Source organism: Salvelinus alpinus, chromosome 1 (genome assembly GCF_045679555.1).
Source record: "Salvelinus alpinus chromosome 1, SLU_Salpinus.1, whole genome shotgun sequence".
Classification (NCBI taxonomy): domain Eukaryota; kingdom Metazoa; phylum Chordata; class Actinopteri; order Salmoniformes; family Salmonidae; genus Salvelinus; species Salvelinus alpinus.
The window spans coordinates 67,230,040-67,257,442 of record NC_092086.1 but is presented as its reverse complement, the minus strand read 5'-3'; the positions used below and the strand labels follow the sequence as shown (position 1 = coordinate 67,257,442).

General features: G+C 41.6%; 1 protein-coding gene across 4 annotated transcripts in view; it reads right to left on the bottom strand.

Moving 5' to 3' along the window:
- LOC139583651 (AF4/FMR2 family member 4-like) overlaps window positions 1-27,403 on the bottom strand; it is a 39,000-nt gene that overhangs the window by 5,874 nt on the left and 5,723 nt on the right. Inside the window, exons 1-14 of one of the 4 annotated variants that reach the window (XM_071414945.1) lie at window positions 25,915-26,115; window positions 11,592-11,718; window positions 8,556-9,302; window positions 8,340-8,384; window positions 8,134-8,220; window positions 6,427-6,460; window positions 6,241-6,307; window positions 5,938-6,036; window positions 5,581-5,734; window positions 4,533-5,405; window positions 1,227-1,312; window positions 878-1,130; window positions 426-523; window positions 73-136 (exon numbers count right to left, since the gene is read on the bottom strand). In XM_071414945.1, coding sequence (XP_071271046.1) covers window positions 73-136; window positions 426-523; window positions 878-1,130; window positions 1,227-1,312; window positions 4,533-5,405; window positions 5,581-5,734; window positions 5,938-6,036; window positions 6,241-6,307; window positions 6,427-6,460; window positions 8,134-8,220; window positions 8,340-8,384; window positions 8,556-9,302; window positions 11,592-11,718; window positions 25,915-25,931 — 2,751 coding nt within the window. In that variant the 5' untranslated portion in view covers window positions 25,932-26,115. Of the gene's footprint in view, window positions 1-72; window positions 137-425; window positions 524-877; window positions 1,131-1,226; window positions 1,313-4,532; window positions 5,406-5,580; window positions 5,735-5,937; window positions 6,037-6,240; window positions 6,308-6,426; window positions 6,461-8,133; window positions 8,221-8,339; window positions 8,385-8,555; window positions 9,303-11,591; window positions 11,719-25,914; window positions 26,116-27,403 lie in introns of those variants that run through there. The other 3 variants (XM_071414956.1, XM_071414975.1, XM_071414965.1) reach the window with 3 other exon arrangements.

Here is a 27,403-nt window from a genome sequence, read left to right as displayed (position 1 = left end):
TCATCAACCAAAGAGCATTTTCACCCCTACATGCTCCTGTTTCACATTAGAGCTAACACAACCGTTTCTTACCAGTGCATCTGCATTGTGTTTAAGTTTCTTGGCCTGTTGTAAGTAGTGATCCGCAGAGTGAACCCTGAAAAAGAACAGGTTCACCAGTCAGTTATTGCATTCATTTCTTGTATGCCCAATCTTATAAAAATAACATACAAATGTTCCCAATACTCTCCAAACAACTATGCGCAAGGTTTCTTCGCCATAGCAAGTGGACGGACCCTTCCCACTGAGCTTTTAAACTGGTAATGTATGTCATCTCTGTTTTACACTGGCACATCCATTCCCCATATCCCAGGCAACCCTATCCTTGCAGCTCTACATGCTGACTGGCAGTGGGTTATCCACAGTGGAGAGGAGGCTCTTCTTACCTGTCCTCAAACAGCAGTTTTGATCTCAGGGACTTTGAGCCGTCCGAGGAGAGCCGTGGCACAGCAAGCTTGTTATCAGAGCCCTTTGAGGATTTCTCCTGCGGAGAGACAGCAAAGTTTATAATCCTATTCCTACGTGGGCTATTTTATGTGACGATGTGATGGGAATAACAAATCATTCAGTGGTGAAAGTGGTGAGCTACAAATGTTATATTTGTGTCCTTCCCAAATGTATTTGCAGTCGGTGGACATTGTGTGACACTTGAGCCAGAATAATGCTCAGTGCAGCTGGTAAAGGGCACCCTAGTAGTGTGTGTGTGTGTGTGTGTGTGTGTGTGTGTGTGTGTGTGTGTGTACACACGAGTTTGGATAAAAATGGTGTCATAAGTAGAGCATGACAGTGTGCAGCCCACATAGACGGACAGGCAGACTAGACTGACACACCCACATACCTTGCCCTCCCGGCTGCTCCTGCCCTGCTTGTCCTCGCCCTTCCTGTGTTTGGAGGTGGAGCTGCTCTTGGTGCTGTGGCCTCCCTCCTTGCCGCTGCTGGCTCCGCTGGACAGGGAGGTGGAAGACTGGCTGACCGTCCGCTTGCGGCTCTGGTGCTCTGCCTTGGGTGTTCTCTGCAGCCCTCCTGACCCTGATATGGAGGGAGAGGGCACCGGCTCTTCCTTCACCTTGGCCTCCATTGCCCTCTTAGACCTGGTGTGGGTGGTTTTCAATGTTAGCATTCAATGTTCATGTTGGGTTGCAGAAGTTAAGTATGTGATGGTATGGTTTGAATAAAAAGTCACTCACTCTTTGCTGCTGTTCTTGTGATGAGATGAGGATTTGTCTTCAAGTCTGGACTTCTTGCTATCAGGCTTGGCGCTCTCGTCATCATTCTAAAGTGAATAACAGGGGAGGGAAAAGGATGATTTATTGTGGGTGCATTTGAAAGGCAGGTAAGGAATGGGGTCCTTGGTATGTGACTGGGTATCAACTGAACATGAAATATCACATTCTATTCTATAGCTCATAAACATTAGGAAGATGGCCAAAATGTATTGACATTCAAGCTTAACCCAAAAGACTCTAAGCCCTGTCTAAGCCGGGGAGGGGGGGGTTGTTTTGAGAAGGTCATACCAAGGATAATTTAGCCATTTGATTTGGAATTGTAAGATCCCTTGTATAACGTATAAAAATATATAAGTATAAAAATTATATTTGGCATTACTGCTATTAGCCCATACAAACACATTGAATAACAGATTCACAACAAGTTTGTTCCAAAGTGTCTATCCAATATCAGAGATAATAAATCCTGATCTCATTTTTATTACATGTTTTAAATCACTTATTTGTGTCACTAAACAGTTTCCATATATTACTTCCATACATTTTTTGACTGGTTTTTGCCTTACATGGTGACATCACCATGCGGTAAGTTAGTTAGATGAATAAGATCGAGTTCCAAACCTCAGCCAATAAGGCTAATTTTCAGTTTTCCTCTTCCCACTCAGACCACTCCCAAACAGTCCTGGTAAAATTATTGCTTGAGAAATTGGTCTTTGCTAAGAAACTGTTTTTGTTTTCAATTAAAATAGTCAAATTAAACAATCACAGTAAGGTACCTAAGGGTGTATTTATACTTGGTCCCTTTCAGCTAATTTGTGAACTCTGTGCAGTTCGCTTAATTTTTTTGTGCAGTGTGAACACTCCAAAGTAACTCAGACCCCCCAAAAGAGCCCCCGAAGCGAACTGAGACCATCTTGAGAGGTGGTCTGTGTTTGGTTCGCTTGACTGCAGTCCGGTTCCCTTTTTAAGGGAAATGTGAACACAAAGCTCCCCAGGTTCCCTTGTCATTATTCCTGCACCACACACTTGACTACTGCAACACCTTTTCCCCTGCCATAAGCCCTGGCATTGTGCCACAAAAGAGAGAAGATGATGTGCAGGTTCATGGAGAAAAATAACGTGGCCTTTTTGGATAATGATTAGCGATTTTCAAGGATGCACCGAAATGCAAAAATATGTTTTGTACTGGTACAATGTTCAGATTATTGTTGCAATATGTGATCTATAGGCTAAGAGAGCTTCATAAACGGTTTATCTGATTTGAATACTTTGAGACGACAACATTTGGTGAGAATCACAACATAGGGTACAAAATCAAGGTCCTTGCAATCCGGAATCCTTGGGACATCCCAACTCTGACTTTATCCTATTGAAGTTAACCCTTGTAAATGTTGAGGTAAGAGTTAAGGTTAGGTAAGGGTTCATGTTAGGATTTCAGGTATGGACGTCCGAAGGAGCCCGGATAGCACTAACCACAAACCTACATTCAATTAAAGCATTATTTAATCTGCATTATTCGTCTGCTATTTATTCTGTTACCAATGATTTTCAGCTGTTCGAAGTTGGTGTAGAAAACCAAAAGTAAAAGACTCAAAAACGAAACATAACGGGAAGCATAGAAATACCGCACATAGAAAAAGATCTACTGCGATTTAGACTTGCTTTCAAACGAGAATGGCAAATCTATAACTCACATTTGTATGTGAACTTGGTAGGGTCACTTTAAAGGATAACAATTAAATAATTCAACCTCATATTCATCATCTCCAGCATCATTTGTATGTTTTGTAGTAAAAAATATACAGGAAGATAAGTGTTTCCAATGACATCATCAACCAATTAATAGACAATTAGTAGGCAATTTCTACTCATAATTGGTTAAAATCACATGATGCACACTGATTGGAATCTTCCTCTCTTTTTTTACTACAAAACATAGAAACGCTCCATTTTCACATATGTTGATGTTAGTTAGGGTGGTGCTGGAGATGACTATGAAGTAGAAAAATTGTGAAATGTCCCTTTTACTAAATGCAATCTACACTATATATGCACACACAAAATGATGTGGACACCCCTTCAAGCTAGTTGATCCGGCTATACACCCATGGCTAACAGGTGTATAAAATCAAGCACACAGCCGTGCAATCTCCATAGACAAAAATTGGCAGTAGATTGGCCTTACTGAAGAGCTCAGTGACTTTCAACGTGGCATCGTCATAGGATGCCCCCTTTCCAACAAGTTAGTTGGTCAAATTTCTGCCCTGCTAGGGCTGCCCAGGTCAACTGTAAGTGCGTTATTGCGAAGTGAAAACGTCTAGGAGCAACAGCAGCTCAGCCGCAAAGTGGTAGGCCACACAAGCTCACAGAACGGGACCGCCGACTGCTGAAGCGCGTAAAAATTGTCTGTCCTTGGTTGCAACACTCAGTACAGAGTTCCTAACTGCCTCTGGTGGCAACGTCAGCACAAAAACTGTTCGTCTGGAGCTTCATGAAATGGGTTTCCATGGCCGAGCAGCCGAACACATGTGCAATGCCAAGCGTTGGCTGGAGTGGCGTAAAGCTCACCGCCATTGGACTTTGGAGCAGAAGAAACGCGTTCTCTGGAGTGATGAATCACGCTTCACCATCTGCCAGTCCGATGGACGAATCTGGGTTTGGCGGATGCCAGGAGAACGCTACCTGCCCCTATGCATATAATGACATTCTAGACAATTCTGTGCTTCCAACTTTGTTACAACAGTTTGGGGAAGGCCCTTTCCTGTTTCAGCATGACAATGCCACCACCGTGCCCAACATGCAAGTAGGTATATCTAGCTGTCTGATAACACATTCTGATGGAAGGGCTTGTCCTGCACTTTGTAAAAACCCAGGAGTGCATTGCGTGAATGTTGGAAAAAGATCTTGGTTCCTTTCTAAACATAGCAATGTGAATGTAAACCATACTCGGACCACAAAATAGGTGAAATAGTGAACTGGCAAAAGCATTGAGTCCTCATTCAAATGCAAGGGCAGTGTGAATACAAAGAACTGAGTTCTTTTGCTATTTTTTTTACCCCAGAGTTCACTTTAAAAGTACAGATATCGGTCCTCGTTAAAAAGGACTATGTGAAAACACCCTAATGGTTACCCAGAAATTATTTGATATTGAGATAAAAACAGCTGGATTGAAAATGTAACAGACCCTGTCATAACAATCTTTTTCACCAATGTGAATTGTAAAGTCCTAACATGGCATGAATAGCAGTGTGCTGTGGCAGGCCATACCTTGTGTTTCCTCTTGCCCTTACCGGAGCTCTTCTCAGAGGGCTGCTTCTGGAAGTCCTTGTCTCTGTCCAGGGAGCAGTCCCTCTCTACTTTGGGCTCTAGCAGGTCTTTGTAGGGCCGTCCAGGAATGCGGGAGAGCAAGCTCAGGTCGATCTTCACCATGAGCACCTGCTGCTGCCTGATGGGAAAGCGGTCATCCGGATCGCTGAGAGGAGAGAGCAGTTCCTTCTCTTCCATAGGAGAGAACACACACACTGGAGTCCTGATGCTCTCTGTGTACTTGGGGGTCTGAGACGACGAGGGAATGCTGTCGTTCTCCTCCGATTCTGAGGAGGAAGAGTCCGTGTCCACAAACTCCCGGGACTTCTGGGAAGTCTTGGTGGGCGCCTTGCTCTTTCGCTTGTCCACAGCCGGTCTGGGTGAGGACTTGGGCTCCTTCTTGATGTTTGGTTTGCGGGAGCCCTTGGTGGCGGCCTTGGGCCGATGGGGAGGGATCTCAGGAGCGGGTTCACTCTCAACCCTCAGCCCCCCCTTTGGCTCCTCCACCACCGGTGGCTTCTCAGACTTTTTCGGCTGTTTTTTACCCACTGTTCTGCGCTGGCCCGGGCCACCCTCACTCTGAGCGGGAGATTTCTGCCGGCCACGGCCGCTCTCTGAGCCCTTCTGTGCTGCCCTCAGGTCCCTGCTAGGTGTGGGTGCCCCTGAGTCTTTAGACCCGCCCTGCCCACTGTAGCCACGACCTGAGCTCTGGTCCCGCCCCTCCTTCTTGTACTTGGTGGATACATTACTGTCCACTGGGGAGGCCGGGGAAAACTGCTTGGCTTTCTTAAACCAGTTGTCCAACTGCCATTTATTGGCTGTGGCTGGTTCAGGCTGTGGGGAGAAGTGTAGAAATTGGGACTGGGATCTACTACATCATATTCTGCATGCCTTATCAGGTCAGGTGCGAGAAGGTAAACAGTACTGACAAGTGACAACCCTTGGTTATAATACAATAATGTAATAACTGGTCCAGAAGATAATAGGTGAAAAGGAAAACTAGGCCTACCTCTGGTGATGCTGGGCGAGGGGGCTCATTGGCCTCGCTATCCGTGGAGCTGCTCTCGCTCTCGCTGTCCGACCCCGAACTGCTCTCTGAGCCACTGTGACTGCTGGAGTCGTCCCGCGAGTGCACCGCTCCCTCGCTGTTATTACTGTTGTTACTGTGGGAAAGAGACAGGGATACGCAGTTAGTTAGTGGACAGTAGGCCAGGGCCGTTCATGTGAAGGCATCCTCAGTTAGTAGTTACACACGGAAATAGCTAGCTATTCTTATAGTATTTATTTTCAGTTCTGAGGGGGGTAAATCGTATCAAGAACTTGAGCTCCAATGAATTGCAGTCTGAGAGACCAGTAAGGCCACTACCTTGCTGATGCGTTTCTGGAGGCGTTTTTGGCCGAGTCCTGTTCTCCATCACTGTCCTCATCACTGCTGAGCTTCAGGTCATCTTCCAGCAAAACATTACTGGAACATTACAAGGCCGTGGAAGTTACACATTAACAACACATATGGCTTCATTACCACACAAACAACTACAGTGAGAACTAAGCAATATGGCTCCTATCCTGTGTCCCTCAATGTTTGTGGATACTCTGTCAACTGTGTCACGATCATTAAGCAGCTAGCCATAATGTTCTTAAGAGATTTACAGGGTGAAGGGACACTCACTTGGCCTGATCTCCATCGCATGGCGCTGCCTTGGACTGGTGACTGCTCGACGTCTTGGTTGGTCTCTCTGGAGGTGAGGAAGGGTGAGAAGAGAACTCATTACCATTATGACAATGGTGAAATCAACCTGCATCCAGAGGTTCAAAATGTGTGAGACTTGAATGTAAAGTGCTGGGAAATACTTACTGTGTGCACCAGGAAAACTTGCGTGCTGAGTGTCCTAAAAACATGGTCAAGATATTTTTTGTTTAAACAGAGACATTACATGCCCTTATAAGTTCAACCACACTGCTCATTATTACAAAACAGCACATTTTTGATTATGGTAGTGTTTAACTATATGGCATTTTCTATATATTTCACTGAAAATACATATTGCTTTGTTGTACTTTTCACACTCTCTCTTGCAAAGTCATCTATTCAGCCGGCAAAATGTTTTGACTAGTCATTGGTACAATAAGATACTTTTTTTTTGTAATGGATGTCTGAATAGCATTTGTTAGGCCTACAAAACAGTACCAGTCAAACGTTTGGACACACCTACTCATTCCAGGGATTTTCCTTATTCTTACTATTTTCTACATTGTAGAATAATAGTGAAGACATCAAAACTATGAAGTAACACATATGGAATCATGTAGTAACCAAGAAAGTAGTAATTCTTCAAAGTAGCCACCGTTTGCCTTGATGACAGCTTTGAACACGCTTCGCATTCTCTCAACCAGCTTCATGAGGAATGCTTTGTCAACAGTCTTGAAGGAGTTCCCACATATGCTGAGCACTTGTTGGCTGTTTTTCCTTCATTCTAAAAGGTCTAACTCGTCCTAAACCATCTCAAATGGGTTGAATTCAGGTGATTGTGGAGGCCAGGTCATCTGATGCAGCACTCCATCACTCTCCTTGGTTAAATAGCCCTTAGCCAGCCTGGAGGTGTGTTTTGGGCCATTTTCCTGTTTGAAAAACAAATGATAGTCCCACTATGCACAAACCAGATGGGATGGCATATCACTGCAGAATGCTGTGGCAGCCATGCTGGTTAAGTGTGCCTTCAATTCTAAATAAGTCATAGACAGGGTCACCAGCAAAGTACCCCCACACCTCCTCCTCCATACTTCACAGTGGGAACCACACATGCAGAGATCATCCTTTTACCTACTCTGCGTCTCACAAAGACACAGTGGTTGGAACCAAAACATCTCAAATTCAAAGGACATATTTCCACCGGTCTAATGTCCATTGCTCATGTGTCTTGGCCCAAGCAAGTCTCTTCTTCTTATTGGTGTCCTTTAGTAGTGGTTTCTTTGCAGCAATTCGACCATGAAGGCCTGATTCACACAGTCTCCTCTGAACAGTTGATGTTGAGATGCCAGATTGACTGACCATCCTGTCTTAAATAATGATGGACTGTTGTTTCTCTTTGCTTATTTGAGGTGTTCTTGCCATAATATGGACTTGGTCTTTTACCAAATAGGGCTATCTTCTGTATACCACCACTACCTTGTCACAACACAACTGATTGGCTCATCAAGGCAAAGGGTGACTAAAGAATAAATATGTTTTGATTTGTTTAACACTTTTTTGGTTACTACATGATTCCATATGTGTTATTTCATAGTTATGTCTTCACTATTATTCTACAACGTAGAAAATAATAAGAATAAAGAAAAACCCTGGAATGAGTAGGTGTGTCCAAACTTTTGACTGGTACTGTTTATGTAGGGCTAACAAAGGCTATTCAGACATCCATTCAAGAAAAAAAATGGTATCTTATTGTACCAATGAGTCGTCTAAAAATTGTGCCGGCTGAATAGATTACTTTGCAAGAGATAGTAAAATATGACCATTTCTATGCTCAGCCTCTGTACGTCACTAAGGCATGCTCTGCTGTCTGACCTTGGAGGGGAATGGAAACTTTGAAGGCTCTGTTTTGCAGGGGGTGTGAATGGCTGTCAACGGAGGGGGCCAGGACTGAGTCATTTCCTGGAGGGAAAAATGGAAAAAGTGAAGTTGAGTAGGACCTCAATGACTGGAAGAAAAAATACATTTCTTACTCAGCTTACAGTACATGATATCATCTGAAAAAAAAAAAAAAATCTTACCTTTAAAATCTCATCAACACAATTTGCATCCCCAGTCATGGGACCCTACAAACATCAACGATTGTACCATTGTTAGAAGAATTTAAAAAAGGCTCATAAACAACAAACGTTAGTGTGTCATATTTCATCTTGTTAGTGACTAAGTCACTAAGTTTTATTCTATAGAATCTCTAGAATTGAGATTCCGTTGAACTCATTCTAGTTCTGTGGTTTTACCTCAACAGGCTGCGAGGGCATCTTGAGCTTGGAGAGCGACGCCTTGCCGTTGGACTTCATCTCCCCCATGGTGCTGCTGTGGGACTGGCCACTGTACATCGCTGACGAGGTCTTGGGCTCCACCGTCTCCTGGCCATCCATGGGGCGCACGTAGGCTGTAGGCTTCTGTAGCATGGAGCTGGGCTTGGACATGAGCGAAGGGGGGAAGGCCTGGCTGGAATGCGGGCCGCTGGTGAAAGATGTGTGCACACGCGACGGGGAGTCCCAGTTGGCCTCTCGCTCACGTGGGGACTTGGAACGGTAGCGCTCCTTGCCGTGGTGCTCAGCACCCAGTGACCGGGAGTGACTGGAGCTCAGGGAACCCTTGGCTGGGCTAGACGTGTGGGACTTGGAGTGTTCTGAGCCATGCTTGCTGGACTTCTTGTGTTCCCGCTCGTGTCTTTGGCTACTGCCGCTGCTACCGCTACTCCTGCTACCGCTGTGGCTGCCCTGGAGGCTGGATCTCTTAGAGGACTGGGAGGACGAGGTGCTGGCCGCTGGGCCTACTGGAGTCCATTTACTGTTCTGGCCACTGCCACCGCCACGCTGGTCCCCAAACAGAGACGGGCCAGACTTCTCCTCGGAGGACGACGAGCCTGAGGGTTTGCCACCGAGTTTTGGAATTGTGTCTCCGATAGGTTCCTTCATCTCGTCGTAGTTTCCAAGCATACTCTGGATACGACTGGACAGTTTATCTTCTTTGCTGGACTGCACAGACAAAGAGAGAGTGAGAAAGAAAGAAACAGAGGGTCACCTTCAGGACAGCAGTTAAGCACTTGAATTAATTGCTTTTAGTCTAATATATTAATTAAATATGCTACCCAAACTTTGCATTTATTCTGGTGAAAACTTCTGAAATATAAAAAAGAAGAGACTTGAATGTTTCTTATAACATTAAAGAAACATTGACAATGTATTTTTGTTAGGAAAATTATACTATTAGCCCTCTGATATGAAGCTTAAAGTTGAAACAATATTGAGGAGAGGGCGGCCCTCAACTAATCACACAAGAGAGACGATTGGCTTATTTAAAACTCCCCTCCTGACCAAGGAGGCCATCTGCATGGGGTGATAAGGGCCTTCCGTGGCTCCACTAAAGAAGTTAAATCATTCACTCGGAGGGGCTCCTGCTACAGATGACAAGAGGTAAACCACAGTGTGTGTAGCCTATCCAATTTCACATGGGGGCCCCCAAACCGATTCTGACAGATACCCGTGTGGGGTGGGGAACCATCTGTTATCTGTAGCAGGAAATGTAGAATATGTGCTACACAAAGCTTTGCTGGTCTGGATGGAAAGCAGAGAAAATCCATCAGAGCCCATTCACTCTATTAATTGGGTTTGCCTTGCAATATGTTGTGTTGTGTGTGTATGTGGACAATGCATAAGTGTGCCGCCATGCAAGGCCTACACTTTGATAGAAGGGCTCTCGGTAGCAAACAGAGCAAATAAGGTAACACCTAACCTCATCTTTCACAATTCATGCACCAGTTTTAAAAACTACATTTACAATGTTATCAGGGGAAAACCTCAAAATGATATAATACACAGTAAAGTGGAGAGCAATACTAAAAAAATGGAAAAGCCATAGGCCTTGACAAAAATACATCTGAAGTGAATATTGGAGTCATATCACTACAAAAGCCATTTAAGATTAGCATTTTTCTGCCTGGGGAAAGATGAACTGCATCTGTGCAACCCGTGTACAAATGTTACCACGCTGCTATAATTGTAAACGTTCAGTGGCAGCTTTGTTTAGTGGCTCTTTTAAATAAACAGCCGTGGAATTTACAGGAAGACATAGTAAACAAATGTTACTGGACTATGAATACTATTGGTCAGGACTGATGTTACATAACTCTCTGGAAACTAATCACAAAGAGGCATTCTACTGCCTACATGAGAAGATTGAGTTTTAGTTATCCAGTTGATGTTTCACATTTCTACATTACATGACCCATTTTGTAACTGCATGAGTAAACAAGCGGTGGCTTCTCTAAAAACACACAGTGGACTCAGGGCTCTCAGAGCTGCGGAACACAACATGGCTGCCATGGCTGGTGGTGGGAGGGCAACTTCCCTGGGTCCTATTCTTCATCAAAGCCCCCTGATTCCCTTTCACTCTGTGGGGGCAAGAGACAACTTGGCTTTCCATATAGAACTCACCCCTCACCATTCGCTACATGTCTGGACACGTTCAAAATCATCTGTTGATTGGTCCTCTAGCTAAGAGAGGAGCCACTTACCTCTGCTTATATCTGGTTAGTGGCAAAGATTAGACTGAGCCAAGGGCTGAAATCCTTATAATCGAGTTGGTGGGATGGGAGATCTGGCTCTGGCCCACATCAGTGCTCATAGAAAATGTGCACCCCTAAACCAACTACTTTCTGTTGTTTAGTTGACTACAGAGGCCTGGTAAGCATCAACATCAATAAGGGTTAGGTCTATTACTCAACCGCTATCTATGATAGGGGACAGTGCCATACAAGCATCCTAAAGTTGTCAAGACTGCATATGAATGCAGGTCCCCTTTAGCTGTGGGCTGTTTACTGCCCACAATGATATAGCAATTCGATGGGACAAAAGTACTAGCGGTTATGCACTTACCTCAGGCTCATTGTGAGAAGGACTAAGGAAGGACCAGATAAGATAAAGGGACAGAGGAGACTGAATCTGCAGCAAGGACAGGGTGGACATGAAACCTCAGCTAGCGAGGCCCGGGCCCTAAAATCCTCCTGAGCAGCCAGCAACAGACCTGAGCCCACATTAACTGCAGCTAATGCAATTCCTCTAAACAGTGCACTTACCTCCAACTCTCCCTGCCACTGTTCAGATATAAAAACACGTAAGCAGTTCTCTGGGTTTAAAAATAGTTATCAATGAATCCTGCAAATCAATCATAGCTTAATGGGAATACTTATAGGAGAAGCAAGTATAAACTCTAAGAGGTAACTAAATGACAGAAGCAAAACAAAATGAATAACAAAATAAACTTACAACTTTATAAGGTTCAGGAAAGAGAGGGGAGTGAGCTGGAAAGGCCTCTCCTCCCTGCTGGATTTCTTGATTTCGCCTTTCTCTTTCTTTCATACGGAGCACATTCCGGTCTTCACGGTTCATGTTGCTAACAACAGAGACACAGTCACTAAGCGTGGAGAAGAGAAAATAGCAGCTTCCAAATACTTCGGTCTACATTAAAAAACACCAAGTGATACTGCAGAGTACACAAAAAAATATATAAAAACAACTTAGGGAGAGGGCATTTTTCAATGGCTTAAAAGGGGAGGGACAAGAACATCTACACCCCCCCCCCCCGCAAGTCTAAAGCGTTATAATGAATGGGTGATCAAAAGCTACTGATTGTAGGCCTATGTGTTGGAAAAACTGTGGGACAGAGATAGCACAGTTAAATCAATGGAATAAATGAAATTAGCATATGAACAGCTAGGCTATCTAGTAATAGGTAGGCCTATTCACTGCCTTCTAACTACCCCCTTTTCTACAGTACATATCCCACCCTCAAAATTATCAAGCCAATAACAGGACCACAAATCGTAATTTCATGTTTGTTTTTTCTCCATCTCATGAATACAGTGTGTCATTTATTGTAATATAGTCGCTAATATTTCTGATGGCATGTGACAAGCTTTTAGGCGCTATGTGGCCCGGAGGCAATCTGCCAACAGGACCATCAACATATTTTCTACTAACTGCTTCTAAATAATCACTGCAAGTAGGGCTGGGCGATATATAGAATGATTTATATTAATTCAAATGTACGTTTTTGCACGAGATACCAAATGCTTGTATACCAAGAATCACGTAACAAAATGTTTTTTTTCTCTTTTTTTTCTTCGTTTTTATGAGTGTTCATGTCTGCTTGTTCTCGTGTTGTCTTTTTGGTCTTGTCTCCTTTGATGCTCCTATGCTGTGTACGCCTTCCCATTTACAACAGAGATCTGTATATAATGATGAGATGCTCATGTCTCAGCTCTAACAGATGGGAGTTATTGTCCCAAAGGAGGGAAGGCAGGCGACAAGCTTAGGTCAAAAATAAGCCCATTGAAACACATCAAAACCTCTCACATCGCATCTTCCTCTCAGTTTACACACCCCCGCGCACCTCCCCGTGCCACTCACACAAAGATGAGAGATCACTTCTTCCCTGACAAGCGGTTCCAACTCACTATTAGCATTTGAGTTTTGGTCCAACAGAATCGGTCATATGGACACCGAAACACAATGAGACATTTTATTGTAAAAGATAAGTTAATCTTTATAACAATAGCCTTTTAATGTCTCAACTACTCAAATTGCCTACAAAGCAGACACTCCTAAAACAGGATTATCAACTAACATTGATTCTGTTAAATGTATGCTCAGTTTGTCGCATTAAGCATGGTTCTGGTTAAATTTATAACGAAAAATCTATTTTTATAGAAAAACTTGGAAAGCCAGAACAGTGATTACAGAAAAACAGGTTAAACTATTTTGATAAATCATTTTTAGTAGTAGCCACCCTTTGCCTTGACAGCTTTACACACTCTTGGCATCCTCTCAGCCAGCTTCATGAGGAATGCTTTTCCAACAGTCTTGAAGTAGTTCCCACATATGCTGAGCACTTGCTGGCTGCTTTTCCTTCATTCTAAAAGGTCCAACTCATCCTAAACCATCTCAATTGGGTTGAGGTCAGGTGATTGTGGAGGCCAGGTCATTTGAAGCAGCACTCCATCAGTCTCCTTGGTTAAATAGTCATTAGCCAGCCTGGAGGTGTGTTTTGGATCATTTTCCTGTTTGAAAAACAAATGATAGGCCCACAAAGCACAAACCAGATGGGATGGCGTATCGCTGCAGAATGCTGTGGCAGCCATGCTGGTTAAGTGTGCCTTCAATTCTAAATAAATCAGTGTCAACAGCAAAGCACCACCACACCGTCACCTTCATGCTTCACGTTGGGAACCACACATGCTGAGATCATCCATTCACCTACTCTGCGTCTCACAAAGACACGGGGAGGTTGAAACCAAAAATCTCAAATTTGGACTCATCAGACCAAAGGACAGATTTCCACCGGTCTAATGTCTATTGCTCGTGTTTCTTGGCCTAAGCAAGTCTCTTCTTCTTTAGGGGTGTCCTTTAGTAGGTGTTTCTTTGCAGAAATTCGACCATGAAGGCCTGATTCACGCAGTCTCCTCTGAACAGTTGATGTTGAGATGTGTCTGTTACTTGAACTCTGTGAAGCATTTATTTGGGCTGCAATCTGAGGTGCATTTAACTAATTAACTTATCCTCTGCAGCAGAGATAACTCTGGGTCTTCCTTTCCTGTGGTGGTCCTCATGAAAGCCATTTTCATCATAGCGCTTGATGGTTTTAGCAACTGCACTTGAAGAAACTTTAAAGGTTATTGAAATTTTCCGTATTGACTGACCTTCAGGTCTTAAATAATGGACTGTCATTGTCTTTCCTTATTTGAGTTGTTCTTGCCATAATATGGACATGGTATTTTACCAAATAGGGCTGTCTTCTGTATACCACCCCTACCTTGTCACAACACAACTGATTGGCTCAAAAGCATTAAGAAGGAAAGAAATTCCACAAATTAACTTAAGGCACATCTGTTCATTGAAATGTATTCCAGGTGACTACCTCATGAAGCTGGTTGAGAGAATGCCAAGAGTGTGCAAAGCGGTCATCAAGGCAAAGGGTGGCTACTTTGAAGAATCTTAAATATAAAATATAGATGTTTAACTTATTTGGTTACTACATGATTCCATATGTGTTATTTCATAGTTGATGTCTTAACTATTATTCTACAATGTAGTAAAAAGAAAAGAAAAACCCTGGATTGATTAGGTGTGTCCACACTTTTGACTGGTACCGTGTGTCCTTCTAATCATGAGTTCTACTATTGTGGCTTCAGAAACAAAGCCATTGCCCTTGTATTCCATCTCTAGTGATTGGCATCCATGTTGTAGAGTGAACAGGGATTCAGAATAAGTCTAACTACTGTTCACAGTGAACTGTCAACAAGATGATTTTTTAAACAAAACTAGGCATATGTACTAAGAGGGAAATGTGCTCAATGTCATAAGAGGTCAGGCATCACCTGAAAAGTGGGTTCTATTAATGGAGATCTCCATGAAGCGAAAGGTTAGTTGGTAGTTCCTCAAAAATAAGCCAGCACTTTGACATACAGGCCTACCCCTCTCTGTCGCTTTTAAGGGTATAACAACAAGTTAAGGAGTGTTGAAAGAGTAAGATTAACCTGGCCTGTCCCCCCACCTTCCCTCAAAACACAGGGCACAGCACATGTGTGCTGTTTAACTGTTTCCTGATTAGACTAGGCTATATAGGGCATATGGCAATTCCCTGACTGCTCAATACACTATAAGCTACAGGGTTGAGTCATCACTGAAAGCAGATGGTTTTCTACCTTCTATTAACCAGGAACAGGAAATGCCAGTCACAACTGGTATGATACGGTCATTTAACTGTTTTTTATTTATTTTTAATATAGCCACCATTACAACTCCATTTACACCGCTCACTCTTATTAACACATTCTACCCCATCACGTGGCCTTTCAGCATACGGTCTGAATAGTGAGAAACAGGAGATTGGCAAATTGTAGGAAAACAAGAAATCCTACCAAAGACCTTCACATAAGGAGTAGGCAAACCTAACTAAAATAGTTCAGAAACTGATGGTGAGGGAGGGCTGTCATTTGAATTTGTAGATGCAAATGACTCCATTTGGGATGGGCCTTAAGTAAATGTGTGAATGGGCTGTTTAGTCAATACCTTTGATCACTCGGCTTTGTTTATGTCCTGGCCCTCTAAACGCTCCCCTCACCATTAATCATTAATCAATTCTAATCATCGCTGTGCATTATGAGGCAAGTGGGGGCTTAAGGCGTCAGCATACTTCAGTTCGACTGGCGGCTAGGCGAACCGAATGGGTGTGCTCGCATACTCCCTTAAAAGAGCTACGCTTGAAAAATGAGGGGGGACAAAGCATTTTGAGATGCCGTAACAAGTATATACTTCCTCAAAATAGTCAGAATTAATTTAAGATCACTCAAGAAATCTGTCATTAATTGACATTTTTGCTGAGAAGATCTTAGTCGCACAATTTTCCATCTAAGATGTTTGTTGCAGTATTTCTCAATGAAAAATATTGCTTGAAAACAAGTTGTCTCGTTTAATGACAACAAAGACTTTATAGAATAATCCTTACTATTGACCAATCACTGACGAAGGGCCGTATTATTCTGCTCCCAACTTTGGCTTGCCTCAAGAAAAAGGTGTGCGCACGAACAGCCCCCCAAAAACTTGAATACAAAAATGTTTAAAAAAAACAGGTCACAATATATCGTTATAAGATGTGCAAACTATTCCGAACTGTTTCAGATAGGAAGCATGCGGACGCCTTTAGAGAAAATCGGAAGAGCATCAACAACTCTATTATGAGTGTCAATGGCACCTGTGCATACATACCGGTAGTCAAATGTGAACAGTAGACTACGCACCACTACCGAGCCAATTTAACAAAATATGTCAAACTAGAATGAGGCCTAGCAATTACTTTGACTCAACCATGCATAAATTGAAACTGAGACTATGCTGTGAACAAGGCACTGTAGCCATATGCCCTACCAGCTGGCTCTGATCTACATTACTAAAGCTGAAGACAATGATACCAAACAACTGGGTGATTCTCATGAAACAAGTTTTAACCACGGCAGTAGAAATTTAGTTAGAAAGCCATGGTGCATCTGCAACAATCCAGTATCATTTTGTTGCTACATTATGCCAAAGTGTCTTATTTTAAATAATTTAACATTTCCATCCCCATATTCTCATTACCGAAATGCGTCCAGATTATATTCTCGGGTTATTTTATACAATTATACTTCAAATAAAAACTCACTTATTTGAATAAGACAAAATACGTTGCTGTAGTTTGTCCATAAAGCATACAAATCTAGGGCAGATGATGGTTTAGCCCAGTGGGGGACAAACTTTTTCACTCGGCCCCCATTCCAGAACACCCCTCACACCTACCATAAAAGCTGTCAGTGCGGTCAACAACCTGATTTTCCCGTTTTACATATATTTCCACACTATTTAGTTTAGTTTATTAATTCACCCATTTAAAAAAAACAAGCACACATAAAACTTAAAAGCCATACATGCATATGAATAAAATCATCGAGGATAACACACAATAAAGTCTGGGACTTATTTCCATTGTGGTCTTCTTGAGACAAGATGGCTATACAAGATCGAACACAGTATGGCAGTGAAATAATAAAACAAAAACATAAAAGAAGAAAATTATCTCATCATTCCAGTTACATCATAGGGGTTATTCATATGGGCACAGAGGACATCAAACATATTTTTACTTTATTTTTTAAAGCTGTCCAGAGAGGATGTTGTTTTTATAGGCAGAGGCAACTCATTCCATTCTGAGGCTCCAGTATACAAGAAAGTACCTTTCCCAGCATTAATCCTGAACCTGTATAAGCACACATCAGCAACACCTGATCTGGTGCTATGATAGTGTGCATCCCTAACACGAGGAAAGTAATCACTTAAATATCTGGGCGCAGGACCATAAATACTCCTGTAAACCAAACCTAGTCTAATATGGGACACCCTAGCCTCAACAGGCAGCCAGTTTAGTTCCTGAAAGCAGCTCCTGCCTATGTGAGTACGTGGACTCACCTTCAATACTACCCTGATCAACTTATTCTGGGCTATCTGGAGCTTCCCCTTCATAAGTTTAGATAAGCCCCCAAACCAGGAAGTACTAGCATAGTCAAAATGGCATTGAATGAGGGCAGTAGCTAGCACTTTCATAGAGTGCTTATCAAACAGCTTGGACTTTCTAGCCAAAAACTTAGTCCTGGCATTAACCTTCCCTAGCACCTTATTGGCCATGCTCACACCTCCCAAGCTTCCATCAAGGATACATCCCAAGTAGCTAACAGAGGTTTTAGTAGTCAGCACCTCACCACCTAACTCGACCCTGATTTCAGACAACCAACACAATTTACGTCTGGATCCCAAAATAATTGCTTCAGTTTTTCCTAAGTGCAGAGATAGCTTATTATCTCCAAGCCATTTGCTAATGTTAGTAAGCTCTGTGCTAAGTATGCTCTCCAACATAGTTTTACTTTTGTGAGACACCAGAAGTGTAGAGTCATCCGCATAAAGAAAAAGACGGCAAGAACAAGCATCTTTCATATCATTAATATACAATAAACACAGCAGAGGCCTAAGCACGCTCCCCTGCGGAACGCCACAACTCATTGGCTTTGCCTGAGACAGTGAACCATTAACCTCTACTACTTGCTCCCTTCCTGATAAATAGGACTTTACCCAGCCTAGAGGGATACTGCTTAACCCCAGTGCCTCCAGTTTGGAGATTATGAGACAGTGGTTAACTGTATCAAAGTCCTTCTGTAGGTCAAGCAGTACCATTCCACAGAGATTTCCCTCATCAATCCCTTTCCCGATGAAGTCAGTCAAGTAAAGTAGACATGAATCAGTGGAGTATGTTTTTCTAAAACCCGACTGAAAATCATACATTAGACCCTGTTTGTTAACATATTCATACATTTGTTCATGTACAATTCTCTCCAGGATCTTTGATGTTACACAGAGGATAGATACAAGCCTATAATTCTCAGGGTCAGACTTTATCCCCTTCTTATACGGAGGTATAACTTTAGCTTGTTTCATGTCCCTGGGAAAGGTGCCTTGTTCAAGAGAGAGATTAACAATATGCGTAATACAAGGGCCAATTTGCTCAGCAGAATCTATTAGAAACTAGCAGGAATATTATCCAGGCCTGTGGCTTTGGAGCATTTAAGCTCTGCCAGCATACTAACTATTTTGGCTGTTGCTACCTTTGCAAAAGAAAAAGAGTTTGGCTGAACCCCCAACTCTACATAATACTTCTTGACTTGGTTGCTTCCATACAAACTAGAACTGGTGGGAAGCTTGCTAACCAGCTTGCTGGCAACAGAAGTAAAAAAAAAAAATAGTTTAATTCATTGGCAACCTCTGCTTTTTCATATACCATCTCCCCTTTGATGTTCGGTCCAATACTGTTTAGTTTGTTTTTGGTAGTACTACTACAGCCTAGTTCGTTAAATGATTTCCAAAGCTTTTTAGGGTCATTTTGGTTTTCAATTATTTTCTCTATGAAACTATGATGTTGGAATAGTATTGTGAAAATGATAACGCCCTTTAAGTGTAAGAGCGGTTTGAAAATACCGCCTGAAATGTAGGCCCATTTTCATGGGATGGAGTATTGGCCTTCCATGGTGACATCACCGTGAGGTAAATTAGTTAATAAACCAATAAGAAAGAGCATTCCAAACCTCTCTGCCAATAACAGCTAGTTTTCCCCTCCCCACTTAGACCACTCCGACAGGCCTAGTAATATTCTTGCTTGAGATATTGCCCTTTGCGTCAATATCTTTTCGACAATTTTAATTGAAAACAAATCACAGTATGGTACTGTACAGTATGGTACCGAGAAAGGATTTGATATTGAGAAACAGATGCATTGGACCTTTAAGATTAGTTAAAGTAATGAAAAGTAGCTTATTTCCCAAATATTCTAGCCTATGAAAGTGTTGTTCTAAAGTTGAGGCTTTCAAAAATAACAAGAATTAAAGTCTATAGCATAAGCCTAGGTATAGGCTATTTTCAATCACAGCTTAATGATAGACAAAACAAACAATATTATTTATTTTTATATTACATAAGGCAAAAAAAATAAAAAAAGTATCCCGTTCTGAAGACGATAGACTGCTTCTATCTAGCCCATCATGTCACTACGGTAAGACAGCCCGTTCCTCATAAAACTGTCACTGCTCCATCACAGCGAGCCACATAGACACCAACCTGCTCCATGCTGAAGCTCCTCGGCCAGAAAGGAATATTGGAAAAGATTTGCCTGCAACACTAACACTATCATTCGTTATGATTCGTCCAGTTACATTCGATTTCGCACTATAGCCTAAGTGCCGTTTTAGCAGAGTTTGTTACTTTTTCCACAAATTTTTTTTACAAAGAAATGATTGGCCAATAGCGTCGCCCGATAGCATCGTCAATCAATGTTTTATGGGTACATAATCACGATAAGACAAAGATTGACATCGCTTAATCCTAATACTAGTTGAAGTTCACATTAAACTATATTATTTATTACGTAAAAACCATGTGGACATGTTTCTCATCACGTAACACTTTCAAGTTCCTGTAACATCTCCAATAATTTTTTTAAACAGAGTTATTCAGCCATGCATGATGCATCATCTAGAGGAGTAATCCTTAGATGACCACAAGTTCATTTAATTTCATCACTTACATGCCGCCTGAATCAGGATATTTTTCTCTCAAAATACCCCCTTTACCACACTTGACCTTCTCATTACTATAATGACTAAAAAGCTCAAATTAGGAAAAACCCAGAGAACCATTAATTTACCAACACGGAGGCATGAATGGGCTTTGTAGATGTGGTCAATTGTTTGCTAACTCATAATGGCAGTCTACAGATTGAGCTACGGGCCTTATTACCTATTCACACGTATCATTACCATATTGTTAGGTCCGTTTCAGTAATGATAAGATAATTCTAACGTATAGTCAATGGGTGTGCTGCTCTGGTGACTCAAATTATTCACTAGGACCACTGCTTACACCCACTGCATAGATGTTTAAAAAAAAAGATCTGTTAATTTTATTAAGTAGGGTTTGTCAAGAAATACAGGGTGTACAAACCCCATTTCATTTACTTAAATCCACAATCTGGAGTTTGTGTTTTCCACCACTTAAAAATAAGGATAATCCCCATTTTGACATGTTTTAGCACTTACCTATACTGTTTGATATCCCAAGACAGTTTTTGGTCCATATCCTACACATTTAGATACTTTATAGGCAAATCATGTTATGCCATTTGCCCATTGGATCCCATTCAATTTATAAATATATCTTAAATACTTTAGAACCACACATATCCACATCCCAATACTACCTGTAAAGACCTTGGGAAAAATATATTTTTATAAGAACGTCCCTTTTGGGTCGTTCCACCTCAAAAACACAAGAAAGAGGATTCAACACCCACCATCTCGGAAAAACACTTAAGATTAGCATTCCTGCAGCATTCATTTTGTTTAAATATAATTTGAGATAATTGAGTGCACCCACATTGGCCATTTTTATTTAGAGGATTCATATAATATTGAATAAGTATAGTAACTAACATCTGATTTGGACCAGACTTTTTTTCTAACAATGAGTTAGACACAAGGAATCCAAAGAAATGGTTAAAAGCCACCCACTGAACCTCCCACGCCAATCCCACCCTAACAATGAGTAGGGTGTACCTATTAAGCCCACCAAAGTTTAAACATTTCGAACACATACTGTCCTAATTTTTGTAAGAAAAGTGTATATAAAATTATAGATTAATCTCATGTGAAGTAATGACTTTACCTGTGTTTTAATAAGAAAAAAAGATTTGATCAAATAAAAGTCCGGACTGGACATAATGGGTACAGGGTGTACCCTTTAAGCCCATGGTGTTCCAAATAAGCCCACCTCTTAAATAATCAATTATAATTTAATTTCCAATATGTTCAAAATTGACATTTCTTAAAATTATATTACAACAAAGGGGTGTCCAATTATATGCCCAGAGATCAATGTGGATTTAGGCTTTTGTTCTTGCCGACCAGTACACACCTGATTCAACTAAATCAGACTTCAATCAAGACATGATTAGTTGAATCAGGTGTGTTATTGCTTGGTTCGAACACAACGGCCCTCTGGGGATAAGAAGCCATGCAACAAAGACCATAACACACAGAGATTCAATGAATTATCTGAAAGATTATTCACATTTGCTGCACTGCTATTTTTGTTAATTCAACTAGTCTTCCTTTAAGCCTATCTGAAGACAGTTTCAAATCTCCCCCTGCACTGTGTATTAAAAATGTACAGGTGGTAGACCAACAAACAGAATCACCTGGATGATTGAAAGACAACATGACAATGCCCCCACACAAAAGTGCATGAGTAGTCACCCAATTGTCATCTTCTTGTCCCTCATTGATTTCCATTTTTATCCACCACTTGTAGGTCTTCCATCCTGGACCTTATTTTTCTCTCTCTGCATCAACGACTACCTGTCCACTCCAAACGTCTTGGAATACAGAGGTTTCTAACTGTTCCTAATGTTGGTAAAGCCACCATGGCTAGATGCACAATATGCATAACTGTAGTTTGTGTGTTTTAATCAACTTAAAATCTGAAGAACAATAGCATTCATGCTCATGTTCATTGAATATTAGGGATCTCAACATACTATCCCCATGTGTTTCAACACAAACCGGGCTTAATAGGAGCATACTGGGCTTAATTGGAACAGGGATTTAAAGTGAAAAAGAGAATAGAAAAGTCTACTTGTAAAATATTTGGAAACCAATGGTTTAGGGTATGAATATACACTATAGACTACAAGATAGTACGGATCATATTGAACAACATTGCTTTTTGTCATTTACATTCTGTAGAGGGAGTGCTTTTGTGACACTGTACCCTTTAAGCCTACCTGAGACATTCAAATTTACAAAAATGGCATGTATAGCAATGCAAGGTTAATTTAACAGTAAAATAAGAATCTATTCAAAAATGTAATCTGTGAATGTCTGAAATCTATTATCTGGTTATAGTTCACCAAGTTGTTGTTACTGTGAGACTGACATGCAGGCATAACTGCTGGCATGAAAACTCCATATTTTCAATTGGCAAGAAATAGTAATGAAAGCTCATGAAATATGCTATCATGTGCACATATCAGCACATTCATCTCTTCATTTTAGATTAAGTTTGATCACTTACCTGAAAAGGTACAAAAAAAATATCTGGAAAATGTGTAGGGTAGCCTCAACACCAATTTGTTTTGCAGCTTTGAAAATTGGCCATTAGTGGGCACTTACACAAAATTGTCAAGAACGTAATACAAAATCTGATTAACAGAAAAAGTTTAGTCTATATCTATACTGAACAAAAATAAAATGCAACGCCCCATGTTTCATGAGCTGAAATAAAAAGATCAACAATTTTCCTTGCGCACAAAAACCTTATTTCTCTTACATTTTGTGCACACATTTGTTCACATCCCTGTTAATGAGCATTCCTCCTCTGCCAAGGTAATCCATCCACCTGACAGGTGTGGCATATCAAGAAGCTGATTAAACAGCATGATTGTTACACAGTTGCACCTTGTGCTGGGAACAATAAATGGACACAAAAATGTGCAGTTTTGTCACACAACACAATGCCACAGATGTCTCAAGTTGAGGGAGCATGCAATGGGCATGCTGACTGCAGGAATGTCCACCAGAGCTGTTGCCCGATAATTGAATGTTCATCTCTAACATAAGCCGCCTCCAACGTCATTTTAGAGAATTTGGCAGTACGTCCAACCGGCCTCACAACCGCAGACCACGTTTAACCCAGGACCTCCACATCCGGCTTCTTCACCTGCGGGATCGTCACACCAGCGACCCGGACAACTGACGAAACTTTGGGTTTGCACAACCAACATTTCTGCACAAACTGTTAGAAACCATCTCAGGGAAGCTCATCTGCATGCTCGTCATCCTCACCGGGGTCTTGATACAGTTTGTCATCGTAACCAACTTCAATCGGCAAAAACTCACCTTTGATGGACTGGCACGCTGGAGAAGTGTGCTCTTCACAGATGAAACCCGAGCAGATAGCAGACAGCGTCTGTGGTGTTGTGTGGGCGAGCGGTTTGCTGATGTGAACTTTGTGAACAGAGTGCCCCATGGTGGCGGTGGGGTTATGGTATGGGCAGGCATAAGCTATGGACAACGAACAATTGCATTTTCCGATGGCAATTTGAAGGCACAGAGATACCGTGACGAGTCCCATTGTGCCATTCAACTGCCGCCATTACCTCATGTTTCAGCATGATAATGCACGGCTCCATGTCGCAAGGATCTGTACAAAATTCTTGGAAGCTGAAAATGTCCCAGTTCTTCCATGGCCTGCATACTCACCAGACATTGAGCATGTTTGGGAAGCTCTGGATCGACATGTACGACATCGTATTCCAGTTCCCACCAATATCCAGCAACTTCGCACCGCTATTGAAGAGGAGTGGGACAATTCCACAGGCCACAATCAAAGGAGATATGCAGTGCGTCACGAGGCAAATGGTGATCACACCAGATCACAATTTACTTATTTTCTTACATGAACTGTATCTTTGAAATTGTTGCATGTTTCATTTATATTTTTGTTCAGTGTAGTTTTTCATTTGAATCAAAAGATGGAAGTGGGCTTAAAGGGTTTGCTTACCCTATATAGTATTAGTGTTCTATGTTTGACAATTAGCATGGAGCTGCGACTCAGAGTACTGTTTCTTCATCCTATGTAATGTATTCTCATATAATTTTCCCCCCACCATTTCAGAGAAATTAGTCATTGAAGTTGTTGGATTAATGTCCCATCCTACATTCTGATATTACCAGGTGCTGACCACTAGATGGTGCTGTTCCTGCTATTAGGGGATTATTTTATAAAGAATCCTCCCCACATTGCTAAAGGGATAGTTCACCCAAATTAAATATTGGTTAACAATTGGGGGGTTCTTAAAGTATCATAATAGCAGGAATAGCGCCATCTAGTGGTCAGAACTTGTAAATATCAGGATGGGACAAAAACCCAACAACTACAATTACTAATTTCTCTGAACTGGGGAGAGAGAAAAAAAGTCACAAAATTCACAGAGAATACCTTACATAAGATAAAGAAACAATACTCAAAGCCGCAGCTCCATACTACTTGTCGAACGTAGAGAACTGATACTATATACTCGATATTGGTGTGGGATTGGCGTGGGGTTAGGGTGGCTTTTGACCACTTCTTTGGATTCCTCATGCCTTACTCATTTTTAGAAAAAAGTTTGGTCCAAATCGGATGGAAGACTGCACCTAAAAACTATTTTGGTATTTGGTGAAACAAATACCAAAAGATAGTTTTTGGGAGGAATTTTCCAATAAATCCACGTTTGACTTAAATGCATTCACATAATTACAGTACTTATACTAAAATAAGGGGTATTTTGTGATTAACAAACGACAGTTTGATGCATTTGGTTACTGAATCTCTAATAGAGCTTAGTACAGTTTTTTAACAGTTCCTAATCTTAGTGATCCATGAGGAATTATGGCAAGTGATCCAAGATACATTTTTTGGTATAGCGCCAGTTTCGTGAGAATCACCCAACTATGAAATATAAAACACCATACCTGTCCAATTGTGTTATATCTTGAAAGGGTCACTTTTACTCACATTTTAGCACTGGTACAAAGATAAACTGTACTCCCAAACAGATTTGGAGAAAAGAATAGTTGTGGGCAAGGCTACCAGTCAAGCAATGCGTTTTCATACCAACCTTAGTACCTAACTGTGCAAATAGAGATCGCCAGCTTGTAGTCCTAAAAAACGGAAATTAGTTACCTCAAGTTCATTCAGCCATTCCTATGGAGGAAATGGGGTTTTGGGATAAGCACCAAAAATAAAGTCTGAGGTTAACACAGGCTTAGGAGATCTTATACGTTTTCTGCTATAAGATAACAGTCAGTTAACATAAAGGCTTCATAGTTCATAAAGGTTATGTGCTTGTTTTGATTACATAAATGCTTCAAAGTTTTAAAAATTACTTGAGCTGATGAAGATCATCTCAGAACAAAACATATAAGATCTCCTAAGCCTGTCTTTACCACGGAGATTCTTTTCGGTGTTTATCCCAAAAAACATGAATTTCCCCAAAGGCTTTGGCCGACGAGCCATGGTGGAGTTAGTGCTTACAAAAATCCACCATTACTATTGCTCTCTATTATTAAAGAGTGCAAAGTCTGAGTCTAGGGAGTTGAAATGTTAACTGGGGGGGGGGGGGCATACTGAACTGGTAATTAAGGCTCCCTGACCTCACTTCTATATGACAAACAGATAGACTAAGAAAAGACTAAGAAAAAAACTCAAGAGGTAGATATAAGTGTCTGAACACCATGAAAGTAGGACCTTGCTTCTTTGAGAAAAATACATTTCCACACTTCCATCATAACCCTATCACGATTTGTCAATTAAGTTTGGTGACTGTTTGGTCTGACTAGTACAACAGTTAGGCTAACGCTATTCACAGGAAATGTAGCCAGAACACCAACAAGAGAAACCAAGTAGTTGTGTTGCTTACCCTGACAGAGAGGCCATGGCCCAAAGCACTTAAACATTGGAAAGGGGATTCAGTGAAACTCCATGGGATTCAGAAGTGTTGTCATACTCAGCCGGCCTGCTCTCTGGTAGTACTCCTTTAATGATGACAGGCGTTGTCAAAACTGGGTTTCCTGATCTACAGCATCGACATTACAGTATTTCCTTGGAGTAGAGATACATTTGACTCAGGGAGGGGAGGTTACTGTTCGTTCACGGGAGATACCACTCTGCCGAACAGCGGGTGTGCTAAAGGCAGGGGACAATAGGTGAAGTTGAGAGGAGGCTCTTTGTGTGTGTGATGGGGGGTTGCACACATGAGTGCACAATGTGTCATACACTCTTGGAGGTGTTTGAGATATTATAATTGGAACAAACCCGTTGTACTGCCGCAAGGCAAAATAGTACTGACAGGAGCTTAAGGATCTTTGGAACAGTGGTAATTAGGACATCATTTTCAAAGTGAACAAGATACATTATATTCTATCACTGTGCTAGGGCAAGTTCCCTTTACATCACAAAGCCTTCTCTAAACAAATGAATCTAAACAAGATCAGTACAGTGAAAAGATAATAAAAGGAATATGAATAGAAGGAATATGAATAGGCAGGAGAAAAACAGGCCTGGGCCTAAAATAGTGGAACAATAAACTTGATGTCTCACACTTTAGAGAAGAAAAATAAGGAAAGTGTCTACAATAAAGAAAATAGCAACCTCTTCCGGAAAATGGAATAGTCCACCTAGTTCCATAAAAGGAGATGTTATTTTATGCCACTGAGCCTCTCCTCCTTGTGATGTCATGAGCCACTCTGAGGACGCCAGAGCCAACCAGAGCCTGTCTCCCCGTCAACAACCTCCCTCCCCCACTATGCCCTGGAGCACTGGGTAAACTAGCAGCAATTTCTTTAAAGGGACAGCGCCTGTTTTCTACTTGAGATGGAAACAGGGGAAGCCCTACTCAAGTCACTAAAGGCATTTCCCAGACAGATATTTTTCATCAGCAATATGATGACATAGCCTATTGCCCAGAAGTGGTATAGCCCAACTACTTGAATGGTAGCGTCAGAAACCATAACCTAACTAAATAGCTGAATTGAACACCACTGAATGAGTAGTCTACCATACAAGATTCAAAGAATTGTCAATAGAGCAGTAAGCTAATTGAATGCAATGAGTTTAGGCCTATAGCCTACAACTAGTCCACTTTAGCCTGATCCCAGATCTGTTTGTGCTCTTGCCAACTCCATTGCTCATCGTCAAGTCAAGGCCCCATAAAAATAAAATTCCTGGAACTGCATTTTGTTAGTGACGTTAGTGATGACAACAGCTGTGAACAGCAGGATGTGTGCCACTCTCCATATGGAAACACTAGCCCTAAATGGACATTTATGACATGAGCAAATCCATTAAGACAGCTTGGGAAATATTATTTCAGATGCTTTAAATATATGAAAATGAAGGTGGACCATCAG